This window comes from Natator depressus, chromosome 2 (genome assembly GCF_965152275.1).
Source record: "Natator depressus isolate rNatDep1 chromosome 2, rNatDep2.hap1, whole genome shotgun sequence".
Classification (NCBI taxonomy): domain Eukaryota; kingdom Metazoa; phylum Chordata; order Testudines; family Cheloniidae; genus Natator; species Natator depressus.
The window spans coordinates 187,494,297-187,520,098 of record NC_134235.1 but is presented as its reverse complement, the minus strand read 5'-3'; the positions used below and the strand labels follow the sequence as shown (position 1 = coordinate 187,520,098).

Sequence of the window (25,802 nt, the reverse complement as noted above, 5' to 3'; positions counted from 1 at the left end):
CTCTGTTTGACCTGGATTTGTTTTCCCTTTTGCTGTTTATAAAAATTTGTCATCCACTCAGGAAGGTGAAACTTTATCATGTGATCAGAGTGAATTGTCTGACATCACAAATATTGAATAATTGAAGCAAATAATTTGTAAATAACCCACATGTTGGAATATGCGCCTGTATAATGCTCAAACAATTTCCAGTAGCAGACAAAATTTGCCTGTTCATGGATAATTTGCCATCCAGAGAGGCTTAATTAACTATTTCCTATAAATAAGTCATCATCTTGACAGTGTATACTTTGTAGGAAGGAAAAGAAAGATGTAAAAACCACTCTTTTATGGCAAACACCCAGGGTTTCTGAAAGACAGTTTCTCAGGTTATTTTTAATAGTCACAGAAAAATTTAAACACCCTCTTCAGATATCTGTTCACCGTTATTATAGCCCTCTTAGTCCTCACTTAGGCAAGATGTATGTATGCAGTTCTTATTTTTACTCATAAATCAATCCTGTCAGCTCCTTGCTTATTTTTGCTGCTCTTCTATGAACCCCTCTATTTTGTCAATATCTTTCCAGCAATATGGTGTCCAGACGATAAAAGCTATATGGAAGATACAGTTTCAGCAGGGCTGTGTAGAGAAAGACTGTTAACTCCTTGTCCTGTGATATGAAGCCTTTGCAAATGCAGCCGACAATCGTTCAAGCAAACTTTGCTGCCGTATTATATTGAAAATTCATGACTAATTGCCCGTCCACTGCCATTCCTAGTTCTTTTTCAGCATTTTGGTTTTCCAGGCTTCTCCTGCACACTGAATATTTGCATTTTGGGTTATTTTCCCCAAGAGACCATGAGTTTTTTTCATCATTCCAAATCAAAAATAAATTTAGTCTTTGCATATATTTTTAATATCTCTAGGTCTCTTTGGAATATATTATTTCTCTGTTCTCAATGGTATCTAACTCCTTACAATATAGTACCCTCTGTGAACTTTGTTAGCATGTCTATTATTTCCTATTCCAGATCATTAATGAAGTTATTGAATAAAATCAAACCGATCAATGATCTCTCTGGCTGTCACCAGAGAGCACACCAAAGGCTTATCCTGAACACTGTTCTAATGATTATTTCTCAAGTGTATACGGCTTTTAGTAGTGGTTGTGGAAATGTCCAAGTTGCAGCTTTTTTTCTCCCCTTTACAATCGACTCTGGTTTGAAAGGTATGTTTTCTATATGCACATGCACGGTTCTGCAGCCACCCTCCTGTAATCAAATGTAAAGGAGCACTGTGTTGCGGAAGAGGAAAACTGAGACAGTTTTATCTTATTCATTTGTTTCTTTCAGGGAGGTGTAGGCTTCAAGGGATCTCCTGGCCATCCTGGTGAGGAAGGTGGAATTGTAAGTAAACATTTTGCCTTCCTTCATTTTAAGGGGGATGTTGGGAACCCCCCACAGACCTTGGAAAATGTACCACCACCGTTTGTACACAGAAAGGGGATTGCCTACGACTTCTACTGCACATAGTTTTTGGTGAACGTAGCACCAAATGATTTGCCAACATCACATCTACTTGTTGCGGAGCTCGGAGTAGAACTCAGAGCTCCTGATTTACAGTCATGTGCCTCTCACACAAGGCCATCCTTTCCCTCTCAGCATAAACCAGCAAATCATAAGAAAAGCCAATTGCAAGTATAGCAGCATAAGGTTATTATTTTTGGTGCATTTACCAACGGCTTTGCAATGAGTTATTTATTACTGCTGTAGACTTCAGCATAACACACTCAAAAGGCTAGAAATGTTCTTTTCCTCCTTTTTAAAATCATAAATTCTGTTGGGACATCACCCAGAGAAGGCCAACAAAAATTAATTTATTTTCCAGTATAAACAGAGAACTAGTTTTATAGTGTTGCAGCCACGTCACTTGAACATCTCTCCTAAAAGACTTTATTGATGCACATCAAAAACCCCTTCTGAGATAACTATATACAAGCATGCAAGCCCCATGGGAGTAATTTCTGCTTTGGCGTGTGCTTGGCTAGCTTGACCTTGCCACTGGAGATACTGTCTGGGGCTGACCAGAAGACAGCCTGGTTGGTGCCGGCCGTGGGAGAACGCCTCCAAACTGGGATTGTGGAGAAAGCACTCTGTTGCTGTGCCCTCCAACCCCAGAGGCCATGACTCACCTTAAGCAGCAGAAAGATGGAAGAAATGAACTTTCCAAAATTTCAGGTCACCTCCATCCCTGCCAAGAAAGGGGAGGGAAAAAGGAAATGCATTGATTCCTCATTGCCTCATGGGTGTTATAACCTAAAAGCAACTCCCATGTCCCCACTTTCCCCTTTCAGCTGCTAAGCCCTCCAGCTTTTCCTGACTTCAATATAAAAATCTGCAGTACATTGAGAATTTGAGGAAGCCAAAACAATCGAATGTAATAAAATAACTAACACAAGGTATATTGTGCTGATTATACTGTGCTGGACTAAGATGGGTGGTGCACTGAGGAGGGGAGAACTTGAAGGGGCAGTACCACATAACTACAGGCTCCCTGCTTTATTATTCCATGATAACCAGCTCATAATTTAGGTCTAATGTGTCCAGTAGGACATGGGGCTATGCGTAAGGTCCAGAATGCTGCTGCATTATTGCCCTTGCACTTTTGTATAATGTTGTGCCAGTATATCACTATTTTATACCTGGAACCAGATTCTGATCCCATTTGCACTAGTGTAAATCTGGAGTAATTACACTGGTAGAGAAGAGGGCCCAGGGACTGCACAAGAGGTACAAGGCTCCTTGTGCCCTCCTCCTCCCTTGTCTGTCTTTGCAAAGGTCTTTCACAATCAGACCCCAAATGATCTCTCTCTCTCTTACTCTGAATTTGTTTTTTTCTTAAGACAATACTCTAATGAGTCTTCATGAAAGATTTTGCTGCTGTCTTTGGGGGCTGCTCCTGGATGCTCCTAAATTGTCTCCAGTTTTTTCAAAGATTACAGATGTGATCTCTGAGACAAGATTGTTGCTAAAGATTCTTCCACCTTGTATTTAGCTGTGACACTCTGAGTTCCTTTCCCAGACCTGAAGAACAGCTCTGCGTAAGCTTAAAAGCTTGTCTCTTTTGCCAAAACAAGATATTATCTCACCCACTTAGTCTCTCTAATATCCTGGGACCAACACAGCTACAACAACACTGCAAACAAAATATCTGTATCTTTTCACCAGTCTACATGTCATCCCTAAGAGACGCATGGAATAATCCTTCCAAGACTAGATGTCCATATGAGAGGAAAGGGGTATTCAGTTCAGGAAAAGTTTTAAAAAGAATCAATCTTCAAAAATCAAGATTTCAGAGTCAGGAAGTTTTTTGTGTGTGGTGGGGGGACAAAACATAACATGATAGTAAGTACATAGAACAGTGATGCAGCTCCAACTTTGCAGGGACTGACTCAAAGCCCTTTGACGACAATATGAGGATTCCCATTGAGTTCAGTGGGCCCTAGTCAGGTCCCTAGTGCAGTGGATGATGATAGTTAAAGAACTCTGGCTTGCTTTAATTGTAGCTTTTTAAATAACAAGTGACCAATTTTTAACGCATGAATTTTAACATTCTACCTTGCTTTGTAGAGGGAGAGAGGTCCAATGGGCTTCAATGGAACTCAAGGAGAAGGAGGATGCCCGGGTGTTAGAGGTCCTAAGGCAAGTGTTAGAAGAATTCTTTATCCCTCCCCCCCTTTTATTTTTACTTTCCATATACCTATTTTGCACCTAGAAGAGTTCCCTTCTTTGCATTCTTTAAGGACCTATGGATGGCTATGCCCTGTTTTCAGAATACCAGAGTGACCCTCTAGCTTCTGGGTGTGCTGGTCTTGTATCTAGTCTTAGATGGTGCTGGCCAGGACAAGAACATTGCAATGGTGGCTGGACAGTCTGCTGATTCAGCAGCTCTCCAATGAATCTCCCACCCATGGAGCTGCTACAGAGCCCTAGTGAGGAGTTAAAGCCAAACCAACCTGATTGCTAGGACAGGAACAGAAATGTCAATTTGCCGTGGGGCACCGAGGAGCTTTCATGGGGTAGATCCTGAAACTCGATCCTTCATTGGCAGCTGCCTGTGATCGATTCAGCAAGCTGCTTCTTGCTCCTGCACCAGCTCTTGAAAACACTTCAGCTGTTTTTTGGTATAGTTTAAATTTTAACAGAACTTATTTTTAATTTCAGGGAGGAAGAGGCTATCGAGGAATTCGGGTATGTGTTCTTTCTATAATTTCTTCCAATAAAACGGCTCTTGATTATACACAGTCCTGTCATCTCTACTTTATGTTGTAGGATGAAAGTATGAAAGCTAGCTAAAGACCCAAAGGCAAAGGGTATCAAAAATTGAGTTTAAAAACATTGTGTGGATTTGCAATATAATTGTGCAAATGTATGCTGGGTTGGGAACTGCTCCTAGACTATTAAGAGACGATGGATGTGTGATTCAGTTGAACTGAATGACTGCAGAAATTTGACCTAAATTGCTCACAGTGAAAAAGTCAGCAGTAATTACCAATGTGACACTATTCCAAGGGCCAAATTATGGCTATTGGGGGCACAAGAGAGGTTTGCCAGAACTTCCCCTAGCTCTGGTTAGCTGGTTCTAGGAGGTAATGCAAAGGTGCTGGGAGTAGGTAAGTCTGTTTCCTGAATTCCCTTACCTTTCTCTTTTTCTAAAGATCTAAAACACATAACAGTAAAAGAACGGTCAATTCAGCCCCGATTATTGATTTCAAAACCATTGCTGATTTTGGCTCAAATGGACTGAAATCTAGGGTGGGATTTTCAGAAGAGCCTAGGGGAGTTAGGTATCCAAATCACGCTGAAACCCAATGATAGTAGAATGCCTAATTGCCTTAGGAAAATGTCAGCCTTAATGTGTGTTCCGTAGACAAAGTGCAGTCTAAAAACTAGTGCAGTCCTTGAATCAAAGCCCACCCTATTGACATACAAAGACTCCTTCACCTTTTTTGGCTACCATTACGAAACTTCATTTGGAAAGCGTATATCTTTCATTGCTAACATTCTCATCTGGGATGTGCATCTCAGCCATAACACGTGCTTCAGTCACTCTGCTCATTGTGTCCTCTTAAGTTATTTAAAAATGAAACTCTCCACTTCAAAGAAAGGATTCAATACTGGTAACTCAGTAAGGTCAAGAGAATCAGAACTTTGGTCTCATCCAAGCCTTTTAGAGACAGTTATTTAGAAAAAGCTGTACTTGGTATGTGATACTATAAACTTGGGGTCAGATCTGTTAACACAAGAAAGAAAAATAAAAAAATGCAAAAACAAAAGTGGTGATCTCTTAGGATGTGGTTGTGGAATATTTATACAGTAAACACTGATTTATGAGCTAAGAGATTTGGAACAGTCTAATTTTCTCTCCTTCACTAACTAATGAAATTTGCCCCATAAGCATGTAATATATAGTGCTAATTACTGCCAAGGCCAAGCTAACAACAATTTACGAAGATATCGAAGATATCAGAGCTATCAGATTGAGTCCCATTGACTTCAATGGTCTTTAGAAGAGGCCCTTAAAGTCACTTTCAGGGTGTTTGCGTATTACCCATTTCAATTCTCAAGGTAACAAAACAATTTAAGGTCCCTTTTCATCTCTTTCTTTATTCCAGCTGAGCATCAGATTTCTTCTTTTTGTAAAGGGTAAACAAAAAGGAGAAGATGAGCACTCCATTTAGTTTTCAATTAAAAGAAAACTACTAGGGCAATTCTAAAACATTTCAGGAGTTCCCCCACTGACATTAATGTCTTGTAGCTGTAAATCTTCAGGACAATTACATTCAAAGGTCAAATTCTTCATCTGAACAGCAAGTTCACATTACAAGCTTCTGAGGTTTGGGTTGCTATTTTATAAGACATTGTCTTCCAGAAATGGCTGATACTTGCTCTGATTTTTTTAGTGATATGATCTCAGCTGCAATACAAAAAGGTGACTGTAGATTGTGTAATGTATTAGTCCTACCAGTCCTGTAAAAAAACAAAACTCCTGGCTGAAGAATTTCAGTGATGAAGGACTGACTGGACTACTTTCAGATCCCATTAACCCTTTTCTGAGATCAACCAGAGGAATCATTGGCTTTCCACTGGATCTGACTAGGTCGTCCTCTCAGAGCTCTTAGCCCTTGCTGCCCTGGGAAAGGAGTAATCAAAAGCAGGTGTCTCAACACTAATTACACACCCATCAGATTGGCTCTAAGAATGTTTGGATAAATGACATCTTTAACACAACATGGAGGCATTCACAGTTTTGAGTGAAGCTGTTTTAGAGTCAAAGTATCAAAATCCACCCTGATGCCAATAAGCACAATTCTATTAAAACAATCCATTAAAATGGATTGCCTTTATTTGTCCCAAAGTCTACAAAACTCTTACATAGTTTGTACTTCCAGTAAAGAGATGTTTTTCTAAGAGAGATGCTCTAGGAATTATTTTGGGGAAGTTTCCTAGTCTGTGTTATACAGGAGGTCATCTTTGAATCCATAAATAATCTATGAATTGTTACCAGCTGTTAAGTATAACAACCACAATATAAAATGCCCTAAAAAGAACACAGTACACTGTAAATAAGTAAAACAATTGAGCACCAAAAATACAAGAGAACCTAAATGCTAGATCAAATGCAAACTGATTATATACTGGAAGCTGTTGAGATTTTAAGGATGCTGCAAGTGGTAAAGGAGATGTGAAAAAATGACTGATGGCAAAGTAAAGAGGGTTCTTATTCTTGAAGAAGTTCATATTTTTAATAACTATTATTCTTTCTTTTGAAAGTATTCAAAATCATGTTAGGTGCTTTACTGTACATATAGAAAGACAGGTTCCTTGCCCCAAAATGCTCACTAGTGTGCTAATGTGGATTTTTATTTATACCAACAGGGTGAAGATGGTGAAAATGGAATTGATGGGACTGATGGATCGGAGGTAACCTTTATTCACATGTACTGAATTAAATTAATGAGGTTCACCTGAAAGAAAGAACATTGTTTGTTTGTATTTTTATTTTTCTAGGGAAAACGAGGATCTCCTGGATCTTCTGGAGAAAAAGGCAGCGCAGGAAGACAGGTAAAGTGTATTTAGCCCTGATGGAAGCTTCTGTCACCTTTCCAACCTTTACTGCCAAATCTGCAACCTCTGTGACCTCTTAACAGCTGCACATTCTCTAATTATTTGATATAAACTGGTTAGATATATTTTAAGTGTAAAAGCCAGATTCTCATCTGTTGCAAATCAGTGTAGCTCCATTGATTTAATAGAGTTATGCAAATTTATGGCAGTGAGGATCTGGCCCTAAAGATCTAACGATGACATTAATACTGTAGCTCTCTACCTGTATTCTAATTGTATGCGCTTTCTTCATGACTTAAGGGTAGAAAAGGACCTAGAGGAGAATTGGGTGAGCGTGGAGAGCCTGGTCTAAGAGGAGACCATGTAAGTAAAGTCTGTGGTATCTCTTAACTTTTGACAGGCTGAAAAGACTTTCAGTGAAGTGAATAGCAATAGAGCTTTTAACCTTCATCTTTGAGTCCAGATTTGTCATGTTATGTCCAGATTTTGGTGATGAAGTTGCCTCAAATGTCAATTTTGTTGTAATGTTTGAGGGCATCCTGATAATCCTGGACCATGCACTACCCTGCTGAGGAAATCGGGAATAGAACTGGTCAGGAATTTTTATGATTAAATGGCTTTTGGTTGGAAAATGCCAGTTTGATAAAACTGAAACATTTTGTGGAAATGTATCAGTTTCTCAGGTCTAGGGTGGAATTTCTGGTCAGAGAGAGAAATCCCCACCCCAGAATATCCAACAGACCTGTGGTTAGGGAACTCAGTTGGGATGTGGAAGACGCAGGTTTAGTTCCTTGCTATGACTCAGACAGACCGGGGACTTTTGGCTATTCCAGGGTGGGGGGTCTCTCTCTTTCTCACTCTCCCTCTGATGGGATTTTTGCTGGATGAGAAAACTATTTCCTGCCTGTCTCTGATAGGGAATTTTGAGAGTTCCCCTCTCATTAATGGCTGGAGGTTTGGCACCTGAAATCTGTGGATGCCCCAAGATACATACCCATCTTAATAATACCAGAAAGGGGCAGGAGCACAGGCCTCACTGCTTCCTTATCCATGGTAACACAGCCCCTTCTGTAACCATCCTGGCATGCAATCCCTACTTGCTGGCTGAACTGAAACCCCATCCTCTAAACAGATTTGCAGCCATCTGGAGGAGTTACTGCTGATTCCACTAGAAGAAACTCGGGGGCTGATTTCTGGTTGGAAATGTACACTGATGGAGAGAGCAGCTGCTTTTTTACTTCACTCCTCCTTGTTATGAACTGCAGAGCCCTAATCTTATGGAGCAGCTTCAGCTGTGTCTGAGGACCAGGAGTTAGAATGCAGTGGAGGCTCTGCTCTCTCCAGACCATAGGTTCAGGACCTTTTCAGGTGCATTTTGCAGCCCTTTTCTCCAAATAGCAAAGAGTATCATGTGGCTCCTGCCAGTTTCTAATGCTCAGTTAAGACGGGAACACTGTCAGATGTCCTAGTAACAATCAGGGAAATCCTGGCCCCACTGAAGCAAATGAGAATTTAGCCATTGTCATGACTTCAGTGGATTTCAGTCAGGATTTCATTCCCTGAGTCCCACTGTATTGTATTAAAAAAGGACAATATTTGTGCATAATTCAATTCGTTTCAGGATAAAATCTTGCTGAAGATCACTGATTATGTTCTTATCAGCACATGTAAACCCCCACTTTTGCAGGGGTGTGGCTGTTGGGCCAGTTAATCCACCATCTGAGCAGTCTCCCTTATGCAACCAATGAAACTGTTGCATACAAATTAGCTCTAGGGTAAAGGTAGGATTGGTTGAGTTACCTCTTATATCACAATGGTCTGGGACTCTAGGCATGTCTTAGACACGGAGCTACTGTAGCTGTACACTGCACAGGTGTTGTTTGTAAAGGCAAAATGGCTGAGAACTTACAATTTGTGTGTTAACAGACCGTGAATCCCAGTGATGAATGAACCTGGTGATATTCTTAAGAGAAAAGAACTCTCAGCCATGCATGTAGCTGTTTCCATCACTTCCACTGACTCAGTAGACATTTTAGGCTTCAGAATGACAAACAGTGACAATCCTGGAATCTTATTATATAGACCCTGCGTAATTATACCTAAACAGACAGATCAACCATTTAATTACAAGCTTGAATTCATTGCCCATCCAGATACTTTCTTTTCATCTCTTTGGGCAAAGAGCTTTTCATTTTTGATTGTGGAAATGCATCTGCAGAGGCCTCTTGCTACCATCATCTTCTGAATTAATCCTTTTTTATTATTATTATTATTATTACTCTGCTCCTATTTCCATATCCTGCCTTTGCAGCTACACTAGCAAAGAAGAAATTGCCGAAAATAATTAACATCGTCTTGACTTTTTCAGGGGGATCCTGGAATTAACAACAATGTCTCTGGTCCAGAGGGTGAAAAAGGAAAGCCAGGGCAGCAGGTAAACACAGCTTTGCACTGTTAAGGGCTAACAGGGCTGTGTGGGGAGGAGACCTGTGTGTTTCTTAGAGGGTTGAGTTCTATCAGTTGTTGGGGGTGAGCTGCTATTTAATTTTATATGTTACTTTATAACCTGTGTCTGCAGCACATAGGGCTTTGGAGAAGTGTGCCCCTTTTTTATTATTGTATCAATCCATAGAAACGCCATGCTGTGCCTAGAGCTGGTAACGTTTTTGTGCTTGCTGATGGATGTCGAATGCAGTTTGACCAGAAGGAAGATCATTTGTAATTTGTTACCTGGATTCAGCATGAATATATTTCTACAGAAGACTTCTCAGGGTGGATTGAGCCACCAACTTCATTTCTCATAGGACTCTGATGAGTGAAATACCATGGATTTCTCATACTATACTGCTTAGAAAAAAAATAAATCAAGCACTCTGAATACCAAAATCATCCTTGTCAGCTTGCTAAAAATGATTTATTCCTTAAGAGTAGACTGAACTCCTTTCTGATCTGTTTCTTCAGCTTTGGATATATGCTTACAAAATGTCTTCTGAATCCTTTCTGGTTAAATTAGATTCGCTGTAAGCGCATAGGGGCAGGAACTTGAAACTTAGTATATGTGTGTACAGTGGCCCTGATCTTGATAGGCAATGATGCAGTACAGATAAAATAACCAAAGGAGCTCTGCCCATAGTTCCTCATTTCTTGATTTCCAAGCTGTAAGGAAGGGTTTATCAACATTCTATTCAAATACCAAAGTTAGAGATACAGTGGGTATAGGCATATCCATATGAAATCTGGTCACATCTCAAAAACTCCTTGGTCACTGTGTGAAAATATATCTAGGATCTAATCCAAAGACCATTAAAGTCAACGGAAACCCCCCTGTTGACTTCAGTGGGCTTTGGATCAGGCCCCGGACCTTAAGAAGTTGCCCTTTTTGCATAATCGCTTTTCAGAGAAAAGCTGCACTTTAATAAATTCCTGGCAACAAAAGTCACTGCTTTCTGATTAATCTTTCCTCAGAATCCCCACCGCTTTCTCTGGAAGACAGGGACAGACAAAAGATCCCACAAAAGCCTTTGTCTAATCTCAGATGATTATGGTTGAAGGGTTGGAACCGAAAAGCAGACCAGTTCCTTCTGGCTAGATACTTTTAATTAACCACATTTTCCACAGAACTAGGTCTAACAAATGCTGTGCTTTGGGTGATTACAATCCAATTAGAAGAAAAAATTTCCAGGAAAAATATCAAAGAAGGGCTATAAAAAGAAATATGTATACTTGATTTTTTTTTTTAAAAGGCTGATTGTGTCTTTTCATTTTGCAGGGAGAACCGGGAACAGATGGAGTGCCAGGAGAGTTGGGTGAAGAGGGCACTGATGTAAGAGCAGTTATCCTTATGGAATGGAAGTAGCTGATCCATAGTTGAGGATGCAATGATGTTGCCATTTATAAGCCCTATTTTGCTCCCCACTTTTTATCCACACAAAAAATCTACACCAAAGGAATATTGGCCTCAAGTTTGGAAGGGTTGGTCTGTGATGGAGGCACAGTCTTCTGCCAAATTTTAAATATATCATACAAGGAATTCCTGATTTATGACCACCATTGAGCCTTGTGCTCAGTGGGGGCCTTGGACTCTCCATGAGCCTTAGAAACTTGGGAAAGTCACCAAAGACAAGCCTAATCCTTCCCCGCCTACCCATGAGCCTTAGTGGGCACCAATGATACTGCCAAGAATGACCTTGAGCGGATCACTGCGGACTACGTGGCTCTGGGAAGAAGGATAAAGGAGTTGGAGGCGCAAGTGGTCTTCTCGTCCATCCTCCCCGTGGAAGGAAAAGGCCTGGGTAGGGACCGTCGAATCGTGGAAGTCAACGAATGGCTACGCAGGTGGTGTCGGAGAGAAGGCTTTGGATTCTTTGACCATGGGATGGTGTTCCATGAAGGAGGAGTGCTGGGCAGAGACGGGCTCCATCTTACGAAGAGAGGGAAGAGCATCTTTGCCAGCAGGCTGGCTAACCTAGTGAGGAGGGCTTTAAACTAGGTTCACCGGGGGAAGGAGACCAAAGCCCTGAGGTAAGTGAGAAAGCGGGATACCGGGAGGAAGCACAGGCAGGAATGTCTGTGAGGGGAGGGCTCCTGCCTCATACTGGGAATGAGGGGCGATCAACAGGTTATCTCAAGTGCTTATATACAAATGCACAAAGCCTTGGAAACAAGCAGGGAGAACTGGAGGTCCTGGTGATGTCAAGGAACTATGACGTGATTGGAATAACAGAGACTTGGTGGGATAACTCACATGACTGGAGTACAGTCATGGATGGTTATAAACTGTTCAGGAAGGACAGGCAGGGCAGAAAAGGTGGGGGAGTAGCACTGTATGTAAGGGAGCAGTATGACTGCTCAGAGCTCCGGTACGAAACTGTGGAAAAACCTGAGTGTCTCTGGATTAAGTTTAGAAGTGTGTGCAACAAGAGTGATGTAGTGGTGGGAGTCTGCTATAGACCACCGGACCAGGGGGATGAGGTGGATGAGGCTTTCTTCCGGCAACTCACGGAAGCTACTAGATCGCATGCCCTGATTCTCATGGGTGACTTTAATTTTCCTGATATCTGCTGGGAGAGCAATACAGTGGTGCATAGACAATCCAGGAAGTTTTTGGAAAGCGTAGGGGACAATTTCCTGGCGCAAGTGCTAGGGGAGCCAACTAGGGGGGGCGCTTTTCTTGACCTGCTGCTCACAAACCGGGTAGAATTAGTGGGGGAAGCAAAAGTGGATGGGAATCTGGGAGGCAGTGACCATGAGTTGGTTGAGTTCAGGATCCTGACGCAGGGAAGAAAGGTAAGCAGCAGGATACGGACCCTGGACTTCAGGAAAGCAGACTTCGACTCCCTCAGGGAACAGATGGCCAGGATCCCCTGGGGGACTAACATGAAGGGGAAGGGAGTCCAGGAGAGCTGGCTGTATTTCAAGGAATCCCTGTTGAGGTTACAGGGACAAACCATCCCGATGAGTCGAAAGAATAGTAAATATGGCAGGCGACCAGCTTGGCTTAATGGTGAAATCCTAGCGGATCTTAAACATAAAAAAGAAGCTTACAAGAAGTGGAAGGTTGGACATATGACCAGGGAAGAGTATAAAAATATTGCTCGGGCATGTAGGAAAGATATCAGGAGGGCCAAATCGCACCTGGAGCTGCAGCTAGCAAGAGATGTCAAGAGTAACAAGAAGGGTTTCTTCAGGTATGTTGGCAACAAGAAGAAAGCCAAGGAAAGTGTGGGCCCCTTACTGAATGAGGGAGGCAACCTAGTGACAGAGGATGTGGAAAAAGCTAATGTACTCAATGCTTTTTTTGCCTCTGTTTTCACTAACAAGGTCAGCTCCCAGACTGCTGCGCTGGGCATCACAGAATGGGGAAGAGATGGCCAGCCCTCTGTGGAGATAGAGGTGGTTAGGGACTATTTAGAAAAGCTGGACGTGCACAAGTCCATGGGGCCGGACGAGTTGCATCCGAGAGTGCTGAAGGAATTGGCGGCTGTGATTGCAGAGCCCTTGGCCATTATCTTTGAAAACTCGTGGCGAATGGGGGAAGTCCCGGATGACTGGAAAAAGGCTAATGTAGTGCCAATCTTTAAAAAAGGGAAGAAGGAGGATCCTGGGAACTACAGGCCAGTCAGCCTCACCTCAGTCCCTGGAAAAATCATGGAGCAGGTCCTCAAAGAATCAATCCTGAAGCACTTACACGAGAGGAAAGTGATCAGGAACAGTCAGCATGGGTTCACCAAGGGAAGGTCATGCCTGACTAATCTAATCGCCTTCTATGATGAGATTACTGGTTCTGTGGATGAAGGGAAAGCAGTGGATGTATTGTTTCTTGACTTTAGCAAAGCTTTTGACATGGTCTCCCACAGTATTCTTGTCAGCAAGTTAAGGAAGTATGGGCTGGATGAATGCACTATAAGGTGGGTAGAAAGCTGGCTAGATTGTCGGGCTCAACGGGTAGTGATCAATGGCTCCATGTCTAGTTGGCAGCCGGTGTCAAGTGGTGTGCCCCAGGGGTCGGTCCTGGGGCCGGTTTTGTTCAATATCTTCATAAATGATCTGGAGGATGGTGTGGATTGCACTCTCAGCAAATTTGCGGATGATACTAAACTGGGAGGAGTGGTAGATACGCTGGAGGGGAGGGATAGGATACAGAAGGACCTAGACAAATTGGAGGATTGGGCCAAAAGAAATCTGATGAGGTTCAATAAGGATAAGTGCAGGGTCCTGCACTTAGGATGGAAGAATCCAATGCACCGCTACAGACTAGGGACCGAATGGCTAGGCAGCAGTTCAGCAGAAAAGGACCTAGGGGTGACAGTGGACGAGAAGCTGGATATGAGTCAACAGTGTGCCCTTGTTGCCAAGAAGGCCAATGGCATTTTGGGATGTATAAGTAGGGGCATAGCGAGCAGATCGAGGGACGTGATCGTTCCCCTCTATTCGACACTGGTGAGGCCTCATCTGGAGTACTGTGTCCAGTTTTGGGCCCCACACTACAAGAAGGATGTGGATAAATTGGAGAGAGTCCAGCGAAGGGCAACAAAAATGATTAGGGGTCTAGAGCACATGACTTATGAGGAGAGGCTGAGGGAGCTGGGATTGTTTAGTCTGCAGAAGAGAAGAATGAGGGGGGATTTGATAGCTGCTTTCAACTACCTGAAAGGGGGTTCCAAAGAGGATGGCTCTAGACTGTTCTCAATGGTAGCAGATGACAGAACGAGGAGTAATGGTCTCAAGTTGCAATGGGGGAGGTTTAGATTGGATATTAGGAAAAACTTTTTCACTAAGAGGGTGGTGAAACACTGGAATGCGTTACCTAGGGAGGTGGTAGAATCTCCTTCCTTAGAGGTTTTTAAGGTCAGGCTTGACAAAGCCCTGGCTGGGATGATTTAACTGGGAATTGGTCCTGCTTCGAGCAGGGGGTTGGACTAGATGACCTTCTGGGGTCCCTTCCAACCCTGATATTCTATGATTCTTACTCCCCCACAAGCCTATATAAGCTCATTGGGAGCTGACAAGCCTATTTTGACTCATTGGAGTCAGAGGAGCCTATTAAGGCTTAATTCCTTCTGAATTTCCTACATTTCTAATGACTGTATTTTGATAAATATAATACTTTTGTAAAGTTTCTACCCTTAATTTACTGATATGAACACTCAACTTCAATTTCACTTAACCAAGGTTTTTTGTCTGGGAATAGCCATTTCCCCACCATTAATGTACCATGTTTGGCTCCAGGGCCATTATTTTTCATTTACTGGTCATAGTTCTGGATAAATTGCCCTTGTCTTTTAGGGTGCAGAAGGTCGGAGAGGTCCCCAGGGCTTAAAGGTCAGTGATCATTACTGGTATATGCTATCTGTACATAGCTATCTCTCAAGTCTGAGCTTTTGCCTGTCTTAGAGGGGATATTTTCAGTGTGATCACAGAAACTGAACGCAAGTATTTAATAATCAGGAAGTCCATTGCAAGCCTACTCAGCCTTTAGGTCCCAGGAAACACGTGACCAGCAGTCTTTTTGATTTGGAAGGGGCAAAAATGTAAAGGAGAATCTTAGCTTTCTCTGAAATAAAAGCCTGTTTCTAGCTCATTTTTTGTGATGGTAGCCTCGTCAATGTAAACTGACATCAGCTGAGGTACGTCAATCACTTAGGTTATAAGGAATGGGCAGCTGGGCTCATTCCTGCAACACAAGGCTGAGGGACCTGATGATTTTCTCCCTAGTCCTTACCTGAAAACACCCCACATTTAATGGGGTCATTTTACATAGTAGTGTGTATGTCCAGAGAATCTTTATGCCAGCCCTCTATATAGCGATGTGATAATGGAGAACAGGGATTGGTCATGTTTGGTGTAAAGCAACAAAATGCCATCTTGCAGCCTTGCTCAACAAATGCTTAAGTTATCTCTGGTTTCAGAATCAAATCCAGAAAGTAGATGTCCAAATTTCCCACTGGGATATGCATGTGGAACTTCCATTTTAACTGATGAAATTTGCATATGGATAGCCAAAGTCAGAATTTTGCCTCTGTGGTGTATATAGGATAACACTGTTCAGTGGATGGTTTGTTTCTTTTAAAGCTAAACCAAGGGACTGGTGCCATTTCTATCAAATAGTGGAGCTATAACCACTGCTAGATAAGAATGTGAGAATTTTCTAGCTTCTAAGGCTTACACATATTTTTCAACCAGTTAAAAATTAAAAAGTTAGTGAGGGGCAATAGCTGACCACTGAGAAGAAGGGAGGCAGGCTGGTGCAGATCCATTATATTAAGCCTCCTTAAAACCAACACAAAACTTGGCTGAAGGTTTGTGAATATCTGCACTACTGTTGACAAGGCAAGACAGAGATGAGTGATTCCTTCTACGTCTGCCTTGCCTTGCCCTGCGCGCGCGCGCACACACACACAACCAGAGTTACCTCTTCTTCCACTACAGGGTTACCAACAATGAGACCAGAGTTTTGTTGGAAAATGGCAATGAGTCAAACCTGAGAAGTTTTGTGACAACACTTTAGGTTAAATGAAGTTTCATTGAGTCACAAGCAGAGTTCCAACAGAACCCTGTTATTTCCTTGCCAGCTCACTTAGTGGGCTGTTGGGGACAGTCTGCCCCAGGGCCAGGGACCCCAAGGCTTCCCGTCTCCCAGTATCAGAATGAGGAGCCTGGAAACCCTGGGAGCCTTGGTTCTGATTGTGGTTTGTCTTCTAGCTCTGTGGCAGGGAGCCTGGAAGTCCTGAAAATACAGATCTCAGGACATCCAGGCTCTCTCCTGCTGAGGTGGGAGCCTGAAAGCCCTGGGAGCCCTGGCTCCGAGCTTAGTGTGGGTTCCAGGTTCCTGCCACTGGAACCAGGAGTGTGGCAACCCAGGGAGCCTTCTGAGCCCCAGCTCAAGCCCTGGCTTTCAGGGTCTAGGTGCCTGGCATTGCATCGGGGAGCCTGGAAGCAGTAAGAGCCCTGACTTGAGCTGTGGCTCTCAGGGTTCCAGACTCCCAGCCACAGAGCAAGACCCCTGGGCCAGCTGGTTCCCCAGGCTGCCTGACTTTTGGGTCAGCTTGCTGCCCAAGCTGTGGGAGTTGGGGAGCCAGCTGGCCTGGGAGTTTGGAAGCCCTCTGGGCCCTGTGGTCTGCCCTGGAGCTGGGGGGCACTGGAATCTGGGAAGCATATTTGATTTTGGAAAGACTGTGTTTCCAAAATGGAAATGTTTGGACTCTCCAGTTAGCAGGAAATTTTGAAATGGCAGAATTTCCCCATGAACTGGGAATTCCAAATTTCATCCAGCTCTGAGCACCCGCAACACATGAGCTGCTTCTGGCGCTCACAAAAATAACACACAGGATTGAAGCCGGTCCAGGAAGAGAAATTCCAAGTGCTGGAATGCTGATGGTCTTGATTAGGGATAGTAGATATGCATCTGAGACACAGAAATATAAGACAGGACTGGACCACCTGGGTCACTAAGTCCAGTCCCCTGCTATCATAGGTGACCCATCATACAATCCCATTTGTAAATTTATCAAGCTTCATCTTAAAGCTAGGTAGGTTGTTTGACCCCACTACTTCTATTGGAGGGTTGTTCCAGAACCTCATTCCTCTGATGGTTAGAAACCTTTTTGTAATTTCCAGCCTAAATTGATTCAGGGCAAGTTTATAATAATTTGTTCTTCAAACTGGTTGTTAGTTTTAAATGAAGCTGCCTTAAAAACAAACAAACAAAAATACCCCCGCCCCCCCAAATCAAAAGCTGTGCTCTGATTGCAAATAGAACTAGCAAATCAGCTCCAGGATATTAAAATACAGAATGCTGTGAATTACAGCGGACAGAGAATTCTAGGAACTAGTGGAATTTATGGGAAAAATTAACTTCCAAACTATTGGGCCCAGACCTGTTACAGGAATAGATTGAACACAATTGTACTACAGTAATTACTACTGATTGGAGGTGCCAGGAAAGAACCTTAAAGCACAATCTGAAAAAAATGTATCTCCCTTATAAAACCATTAGCAGTTTAACCCCTGCGATGCAACAAAGAAGAGAAACACTGTAGAGAGATTTAATTGATGAAGACATTTCTGTCTCCATTCTATCGCTGGTTAAGTTTTAGGTAGTGTACTTGAAAAAGAATTGTTTATCTCAGGAGTCACTTCAACCATGCAGTTACCAAAGAAAATCTGAAAGCAGATGGATCTAATAATGAGCTGGCAAAAGTAAAATAACATTGAAGAAATTCAAGAAGGTTCTATGATTTTAAAAGCAGGGAAACAAACCCTCCCCATGGTACCTTAAGAAAATATGGTGGGACTGTGATGATGTTTATAAACCAGGACTTTGCTTATTCTGCTTGCATATTATATCCTTTTGCCCTACCCGTCTTCTGTCTTGTCTGCTTAGGTTTTATGCTCTTAAGGGCAGAGACCATATTACTCTATAGAGCACCTAGCACAGTAAGGTCCTGTTCTTAGTTGACCTCTACGTGCTCCTTCAGTGCAAATAATGATGTTAGTGATGTGTGACCAGTCACTTCGTAAACAATAGTGCCTCAATAGGCATGTCTTAATGTAATTCTTCATATGTTTTGGATAATATTAATTTTTCTGATTTTTCATTTTTCCTTTTACTAATCTGCATAGATCTCACCAAGCAATTTCCCAGAGCTGTTCGCTTGTTTGTCTTAACAAAAATTAAATGTAGAGAAGCTTTGCGCTTTTGCCTCTGGCTCTATGGCACTATCTTCAGGCTAAGATTGTGCCTTTAGGGCCCTGATCTACACTGCAGGAGAGAGCAGAGCTCCACCACCTTATTGAATACATGATGCTATACATGGCTGCTATCCCTTACAAAATGGTAAGAGACAGGTTCTTTCCTGATTTACACCTTGTGCAATCCCCTTCATTCCAATTCATGCAGATGTGGTTCCAGTGATTAAGAACTGCATGGGGGTGGGTTTGGTGTAGTAGGGCAGTTAGCACACTTCCAGTCACTGGGCTCAAGTAGCAATTGTGGTACAGCAGTGTAGCTTTTCTTCAGGTTGGATGTATGTGTGTGTGGAGTTAGCCCCTCAAAAATCCATTGCCGTTCCCCTGGAAATAGCTGCTGAGTTTTACATGAGTTTGTCACATTTCCCCCCATATGCACAGGATAGGCACTGAAATGCTTACTTGCTTCTTATTCTGGCAGCATTTCCATTAGGGAGCATGAGAAAGGTCTAAGGGCTGCCGGGTTTCTCAAACGTAAGCAAAATAATGCTGTGAATAAATTTAAACTGAGTGACAAGCACAAAGAGGAACTTAATAAATAACAATAGCATCCAAAATTGAATAAAACATTAATTTATGCAAAGAAAATGTAGGCTACAGAAGAGTCCCTTCAATGGCATAACACTGTCTTCAGCCAACCAGTCTTTGAATAGATATACAGTCCTACTGAGTTTTTGTCCTTCTGCACTTCCCAGTAGCTTATGGGGTCTCTTTGTTGGTGGAGGTGGATCTCACGCACTGATCTTTGGCTTGCTATGAGCTGTTGTGAGGCATCGCGAGTTTGTGACATCGGGGGCAGTCTGATTCAAATTCAGTATCCAGTGGAACATGACAGCTGCAGTCTGGTTTCCAGGTGACCCCTCAGATAGTGCCTTTGTCACATTCCTACTTCACAACTTGCCGTGTGAGTTTATATCTAAATACGAAACCTCTGTCTCATTGGCTTCCTGGCCAGGAACCCCTGGGGCTGGAATCCGTTACAAGTATTTTGGCCTTTGATGCTGTGTGGCAATGGTACCCAAGAGACTGAATGTCAGCTGAGGGTAGCCAGAGTCCAGCACCCCTCACCCTCAGCATGTACCCCCTGCAGGGTAGGTTGGAGGGAGTGGCACAGGAGATGATTATGGCAGCTCTGCACCCTTTGGGAGCTGCTGTATGCCAGGGACCCAATTCCGGATCCAGCCACTGTCCAGCCCTTTTTCACTACCAGAGTTGAATCTGATCCTGTGTGTTTATGACCGTTCTTGGGGCACCCAGAACTGTGAGACACCTTGATAGCCTCTGCCTCCGCCATGAGGGGAGTCTTTCTTGTGCCTGGCTGGATGTCAGCTCTGTAATAGCACCAGCCCTTCAGCCACTCCAGAGCTTTCCTCTGGGCTATGCCAGCTCTGTCTTCACTTTGTAGGTTAAAAGTAGGTGCACCCCAGTCCCTAAGTCCTTTTGAATCATTCCCCTGGATATCCAGCCCCTGACACTGGCTACTCTCAGAAATCCCAGATCTTCTGCTCCCAAAGGCACAGTGTCCCTAGTGTACCAGTGTTACCTTAAATTACTACTCCTGTAAACTACACAGCACTTATGAGCACTTATAATGAAACAAAAATAGGTCTATTTAAGAAGGGTAAAGACTTAACTAGAAATGAGAGACAGTGATGGAAATGGCTACAATACAAAACAAAATCATAACCTGACTCTACCCTTATTAATTGTTACCTTTCCTATCTAATAAAGTAGGCTTTCCCCTGCCCCCGCCTCCCAGAGTTCAATCTGTTGCAGAGCTGGCTGGTTCCACAAGAAGTAGGCCCCAACATTCACAAAAACATCCCAGCTCCACATGGGTTTTTCCTCAGTGAATGGATACAGACTGCTTCTCCCTCTCATGTTACACTGAAAAAAGCCTTTTGTTTCTATTCACGGACAGGGCAAAGCCCTGTCTTGTTATAATGGTTTTTTTTTTTTTTTTTTTTTTTACCATTAAGAGGTTTTGATGCTTTGCCTCTGATGATTTTACATTGCATGTCTTAGTATTGTGAAAGGCTAAACAATAGAGCTTTGCATTGCATCACCAGCTAAACAGGACGGGATGACAGCCCCAATGGGGCCATCACTCAGCTACACTATCCCCTGGTGACTAACTTTTACTCCAAGTCTCTAAAGCATATTTTCAATATAAATACAGTATTCCTTAAATATTACCCGCACACACATCTTGCAATGATTATAAATCTTGACAAGTTACGAGCCTTTTGTAGTTACCTAACATGTTTTGCTTTATGGATAAATATCCTGCAAGATGTGCTTGGTGTAGTGAGTTTGTCAGGTCTGAGGTGAGAGTTGTTTGCTAAGAAAAGGGGACTCTTTGCCAAGGGGGTCTCTGTGCCACAGTATTCCCTTCTTTTCATTTTCAGGGTCAATTTTTTGCTCTACATTACTCTTTTTTTTTCTCCTTGATTCTGGGGTCTCCTATCTTTTCTGGCTTCTAAGCCCTTTTCCCTTGTTGTGTTTAAGGCTCCTCTGTCTCTGTCTTTCCTGACCTTTCCACTGTACCTACTGATATGGTCACTTACCTACCTACAATGCATCCTGAGGCTGCTCACTTAATCAGTTGTACCTTTCATTCTGTCACTGGTCTTTGCTACTGCTCCTGCCACCACCCCTCATCTGAGTTCATTTACTTGCACTTTCTATTTCCGTCCATCTTGTCTGCCTACCCACTAAGGCTATGTCTACACTGCAGTCGGAGGTGTGACTGCCGCATGGGCAGACATACCTGAGCTAGCTTTGATCTGAATAACGTGGGCAGCAGTACAAGCTGTACAAACCCGCTCAGGATCCTGGGATGTACTTGAGTGGCTAGCCCATGCTGTTGCGGCTTCACTGCTATTGTTATTCAGGCTCGGCCGGGATGTCTACTTGTACTGCAGTCATACCTCAGACTGTAGCACAAGTCTTCGGAAACATCTTCACTGTGATAAAAGACCCATAGCACAAACATGGCTAGCCCAGGTCAGCTGTTTCAGGCTGGGGCTGTGGAGCCATAAAATTGCAGTGTAGATGTTTTGGCTGGGGTTGGCACCCTGACTCTAAGACTCTTCCCCCTTGGCGGGTCTGAGATCTGTGCTCCAGCCCAGGCCTGAATGTTCATACTACAATTTGATAGCCCGTCAGCCTGAGCCCTGTGAGCCCAAGTCAGCTCATCCAGGCCAACCATGAGTCTTTTATTGCAGTGTTGACATATCCTAAAAGTCTAATCCAAAATCCGTTGAACTCAACGAGAGTCTTTCCACTGGCTTCATTGGGCTTTGAATCAGGCCCTACTTTCTAAAGGATTAGGCTTAATCATAGAGTCATAGAATATTAGGGTTGGAAGAGACCTCAAGAAGTCATCTAGTCCAATCCCCTGCTCAAAGCAGAACCAACACCAACTAAATCATCCCAGCCAAGGCTTTGTAAAGCCAGGCCTTAAAAACCTCTAAGGATGGAGATTCCACCACCTCCCTAGGTAACTCATTCCAGTGCTTCACTACCCCCTAGCGAAATAGTGTTTCCTAATATCTAACCTAGACCTCCCTCACTGCAACTTGAGACCATTGCTCCTTGTTCTGTCATCTGGTACCACTGAGAACAGCCTAGCTCCATCCTCTTTGGAACCTCCCTTCAGGTAGTTGAAGGCTGCTATCAAATCCTCTGTCACTCTTCCTTTCTGCAGACTAAATAGCCCCAGTTCCCTCAGCCTCTCCAGGGTTGTGAGTTCAATCCTTGAGGGGGCCATTTAGGGATCTGGGGCAAAAATTGGGGATTGGCCCTGCTTTGAGCAGGGGTTTGGACTAGATGACCTTCTGAGGTCCCTTCCAACCCTGATATTCTAAGATTCTAAGTCATGTGCCCCAGCCCCCTAATCATTTTCATTGCCCTGCACTGGACTGTCTCCAATTTGTCCACATCTCTTCTGTAGTGTGGGGACCAAAATTGGACCTTAAGGCAGGTTACAAGAATGATCAACTGTCACTCAGCTACCCTTTCCCTCAGACAGCCTTAAAAAGACAGAGCTTTAATCTTATGCCTTATTTAAGAAGGTTTGGATTTAAAGCCTGCTGTATCTTGTGACTTTCTAATGAACACATTACAGTGGTATCTGGGGGCTTCCTTGGAAAGGATCAGACATTTTCAGAATTGATCTCCTGTTCCTGTGACAAATGCTTAATTTAAAATGTTGCAGAAAGACTGGATATTTAAAATGAAATATTACACATTAGTATTGCTGCCTCTGAATTTTCTTTATATAGAATTCCCCTTTAGTCTCTTTCTTAATCACTGCCTTTGGTGTCAATAAACCTTGTCTTAGGTCTTTTCTACTTGGTATGGCTGTGTGGGTGTGCTGTCCTGGGGGTGTGAATTGTAGAGCTCTTGTGCTTTAAATGCCAATTTGTAAACCCTACTGGGGCAAACTAAAGGATACCTAGTTTGCATTGATGTAGTCCTGTTACAAACAGAAAATTACATTCTTTCCTGGTGCCCCTTTTTTTGGGGGGTGGAGGGGGAGGTGTCACTATGGGAAATCTAAGTGATTTAAGACTGCATCTTGCTCTAGGGCTTCAGCCAAAAAGTAATAATTGATGTTCTGTGAGATTAACAGATCAGTTTTAAGACCATTACAAATCACAGCTTTAGAGAATGGGGCAGGGGATGAGGGGTATTGTCATTTGTCTGGCTGTACTATGTGGTATGTGGTGCTAGTAAGCAATGGAGTTCTAATGTGGTTGTCAGAGAAAATGTTGACCTTTCTTCATAAAATCATTGGGTGCAGAAACGGACAAGTCCTTTTAGGGCAGTTGTTCCTAATGCACAGCCATCCCTTCAGAAAGTCAGGGGGCAAAGCTGGGCCCACAACTGAGAACTTTGCACACGAATTACAATGGTGTCAATTCCTCTTAATTACTTACATCCCAGCTTTTCAAAATAGAATAGCCATCTGCGTGAATTAATGGGCATTCAGGGCTAAGGCCTCTGCCCGGACTGAAAGCTTCCAGCAATAGTGGAGATGCTCCTTGCTTGCTATTGCAATTGTAGGGTAGCAGCAGCCCTCTGACTGCTGCACTCTTCCGCAACAGGTCTGGGTGCTGGTTCTATGTAGTCATAGATCCTCTGGCCTCGTCTCACCCCAGACACCATCTGTGTGCTGGGATGCAGAGAACACAGCTCCACAGCACACTAGTGCAGGGGGACCCACATGCTGTTCCCCCCTATACAGCAAGCAGAATCGCCTGGCCTCTACTGCATCTAGTGTCTTCAGCAGCCCTTTTTTAGACCACAGGATTTGGCTCTCGAAAGAAACAGCATGGGAAAGTTTTGCTCCTACTAGATCAGGCAGCCTGGAGCATTTTGTGTTTAAAACAAACAAACAAAAAACCAATGCCGTTCAAATGAAGACAGATATTAGTGTTTTGTGATCAGGGCTGACAAAACTTCTGATGTCTTTTAATTGCACAGAGAGGGCCAAAATGGCACTCACTAATGTCCATGCAGTTTTACGATTTTTAATGGCTTCTAAGAGGTGCTAAACCGACAGCACTAGAGTTAAAGTGGTACAAAAAAATAAAGTACTTTGCCATCCAGCAGCAACATGGCACTTTTTCACTATTTTCTGAAAAGGAAAACGTTTTGGAGTTTCACCTCCAATCGGCTTCTGCGTTCCATGAAAACAAAAAAGGCAGACTTTAAATACTTTGTGACAATGACTTTTTGATTACAAGAAGTACAAAAGGCAGCCATTCTGAGACAGGGATAACCAATGGGCAGAAAGACAGTAAGTCTGCTAGAGCCTAGGAGAAGATGTGTGCATTGTACACATGAACAACACTACTAGTTTTAGGTAAGGTTGCAAAGGAAAAGAGAAAGTGTTAAGGAAGAAAAAAGAAATAAAGAAAAAAGGGAAACATAAGAAAAAGAGAGAGTTATCTCTGGGCCTGATCCAAAGCCCATTGAAGTTAGTAGAAAGACTCCCATTGATTTCAATGGGCTTTGGGTCCAACTCCAATGTGCCTTTTCTCATACAAGGCAGCCTTGTATGAGAAAATCATGCATACAGCAAAATATAGAGGGGGACACATTTTTCTACAGCTGGCATTGTATCAGATGCCCAATGTTGTAGTATCTTAACTTTGGCTACCACTAGGTTTGTTCAGATCCACGTGTTTTTTTCTCTTTTCCTTTGATTTCCTTCCCAGTTCAGTCATAGTATGAAGAATTCTTCAGAACTGTGGAGTATAGTATTTTAAATCCAATTTTTCCCAGGACTTGTTTTTTTGGAATTGCCTGAGTTCCACAGAATCTTTGGACATATGTTTATAATTTCCCCAATGAAAGACCACCTCCAGTGTTCTCCAGAACTGCTTGGATCTAACCCATACACTTGACTCAGTCCAACAGAGACAATATGAAGAGATCTTTCTCCTGGATATCAGTTGAACTGACTCATGTGCAGATGCCATCTTTATGTGAGTGACACTCCGCTGCTGATCTTAAAAACTAACAACTTAATTTTTCCACAGAGATTTGGGATGCAGCTTTCTGAGCAACTGGAATTAAACTGGGAGGCATATACCGGTGCCCACCTTTGGGAAAACTCTCAGTGCTGGGCTAGATTCTGAGCAGTCCAATAGAGGTGTGCATGTGGAGGGGGAAGAAGACTCAAGAAACTCTCCACTCCCACCACCCTTGTCGCCTCTATACTGTGGCTAGTGATAATTCTTGCACTGACTGAGTGGGCTGCACTAGATTAGTGCTGACATTGGCCTGTTGAAATGAATTCATCACCATGTGAAACAAATACAACTAGCCTTTCCTACTCCTCTCCTCCATCCATCTCAGACCCCAAAACAAGAAAAAGGCTACCTGGCCCCCACTCTTTTCAGCTGATGTTTCTTCAGTGGTGGTTGCTGCTTGCAAATCACTGTAGCTTTCTGTAAACAGCAGTAATATTGCTTGATCAGTTTATTTGTAGATGTAAACGTGTCATGAAGTAAAGTGTTTTTTTTTTTCTCTCACTTTCTGGCAGGGTGGGTGAGGAGATCGTGGGGAACCAGGTTATCCAGGAGATCCTGGCCTACGAGGCTCACAGGTAGCAGAAAGAAAGTCTGAGTTATTTTACATGACATGTATGGAGAAAGCATGCCATTAGGTTCAATGTTCTATTTTCCTTTTGGAATATTTTGTTCACACCGATTTCAAATATCCTGGGTGAAATTCTGCCCTGGCACGTTAGCAACATTATAATTTTTTTAAAACTCCTTTATCCACCAGGGTCTAAGAGGACCACAGGGGGTCAGAGGCCCTCCTGGAGCACAAGGCATACCAGGTCCTCAGGTTAGTTTTAAAGAATATATCCTTATTTTGCACCTTATGCTTGTCTACTTCTCGACAGTGTGTTTTTTCAAAATTATATTTGG

The 25,802-nt window shown here is 43.0% G+C and overlaps 1 protein-coding gene across 1 annotated transcript in view; it reads left to right on the top strand.

Moving 5' to 3' along the window:
• The window catches only part of LOC141982963 (collagen alpha-4(VI) chain-like), an 89,585-nt gene that overhangs the window by 22,700 nt on the left and 41,083 nt on the right, over positions 1-25,802 (top strand). The window contains 11 exon segments of the mRNA XM_074945574.1: positions 1,333-1,386; positions 3,610-3,681; positions 4,204-4,230; positions 6,919-6,963; positions 7,051-7,104; positions 7,408-7,470; positions 9,476-9,541; positions 10,877-10,930; positions 14,893-14,928; positions 25,412-25,474; positions 25,657-25,719. Of these exon segments, the coding sequence (XP_074801675.1) occupies positions 1,333-1,386; positions 3,610-3,681; positions 4,204-4,230; positions 6,919-6,963; positions 7,051-7,104; positions 7,408-7,470; positions 9,476-9,541; positions 10,877-10,930; positions 14,893-14,928; positions 25,412-25,474; positions 25,657-25,719 (597 nt within the window).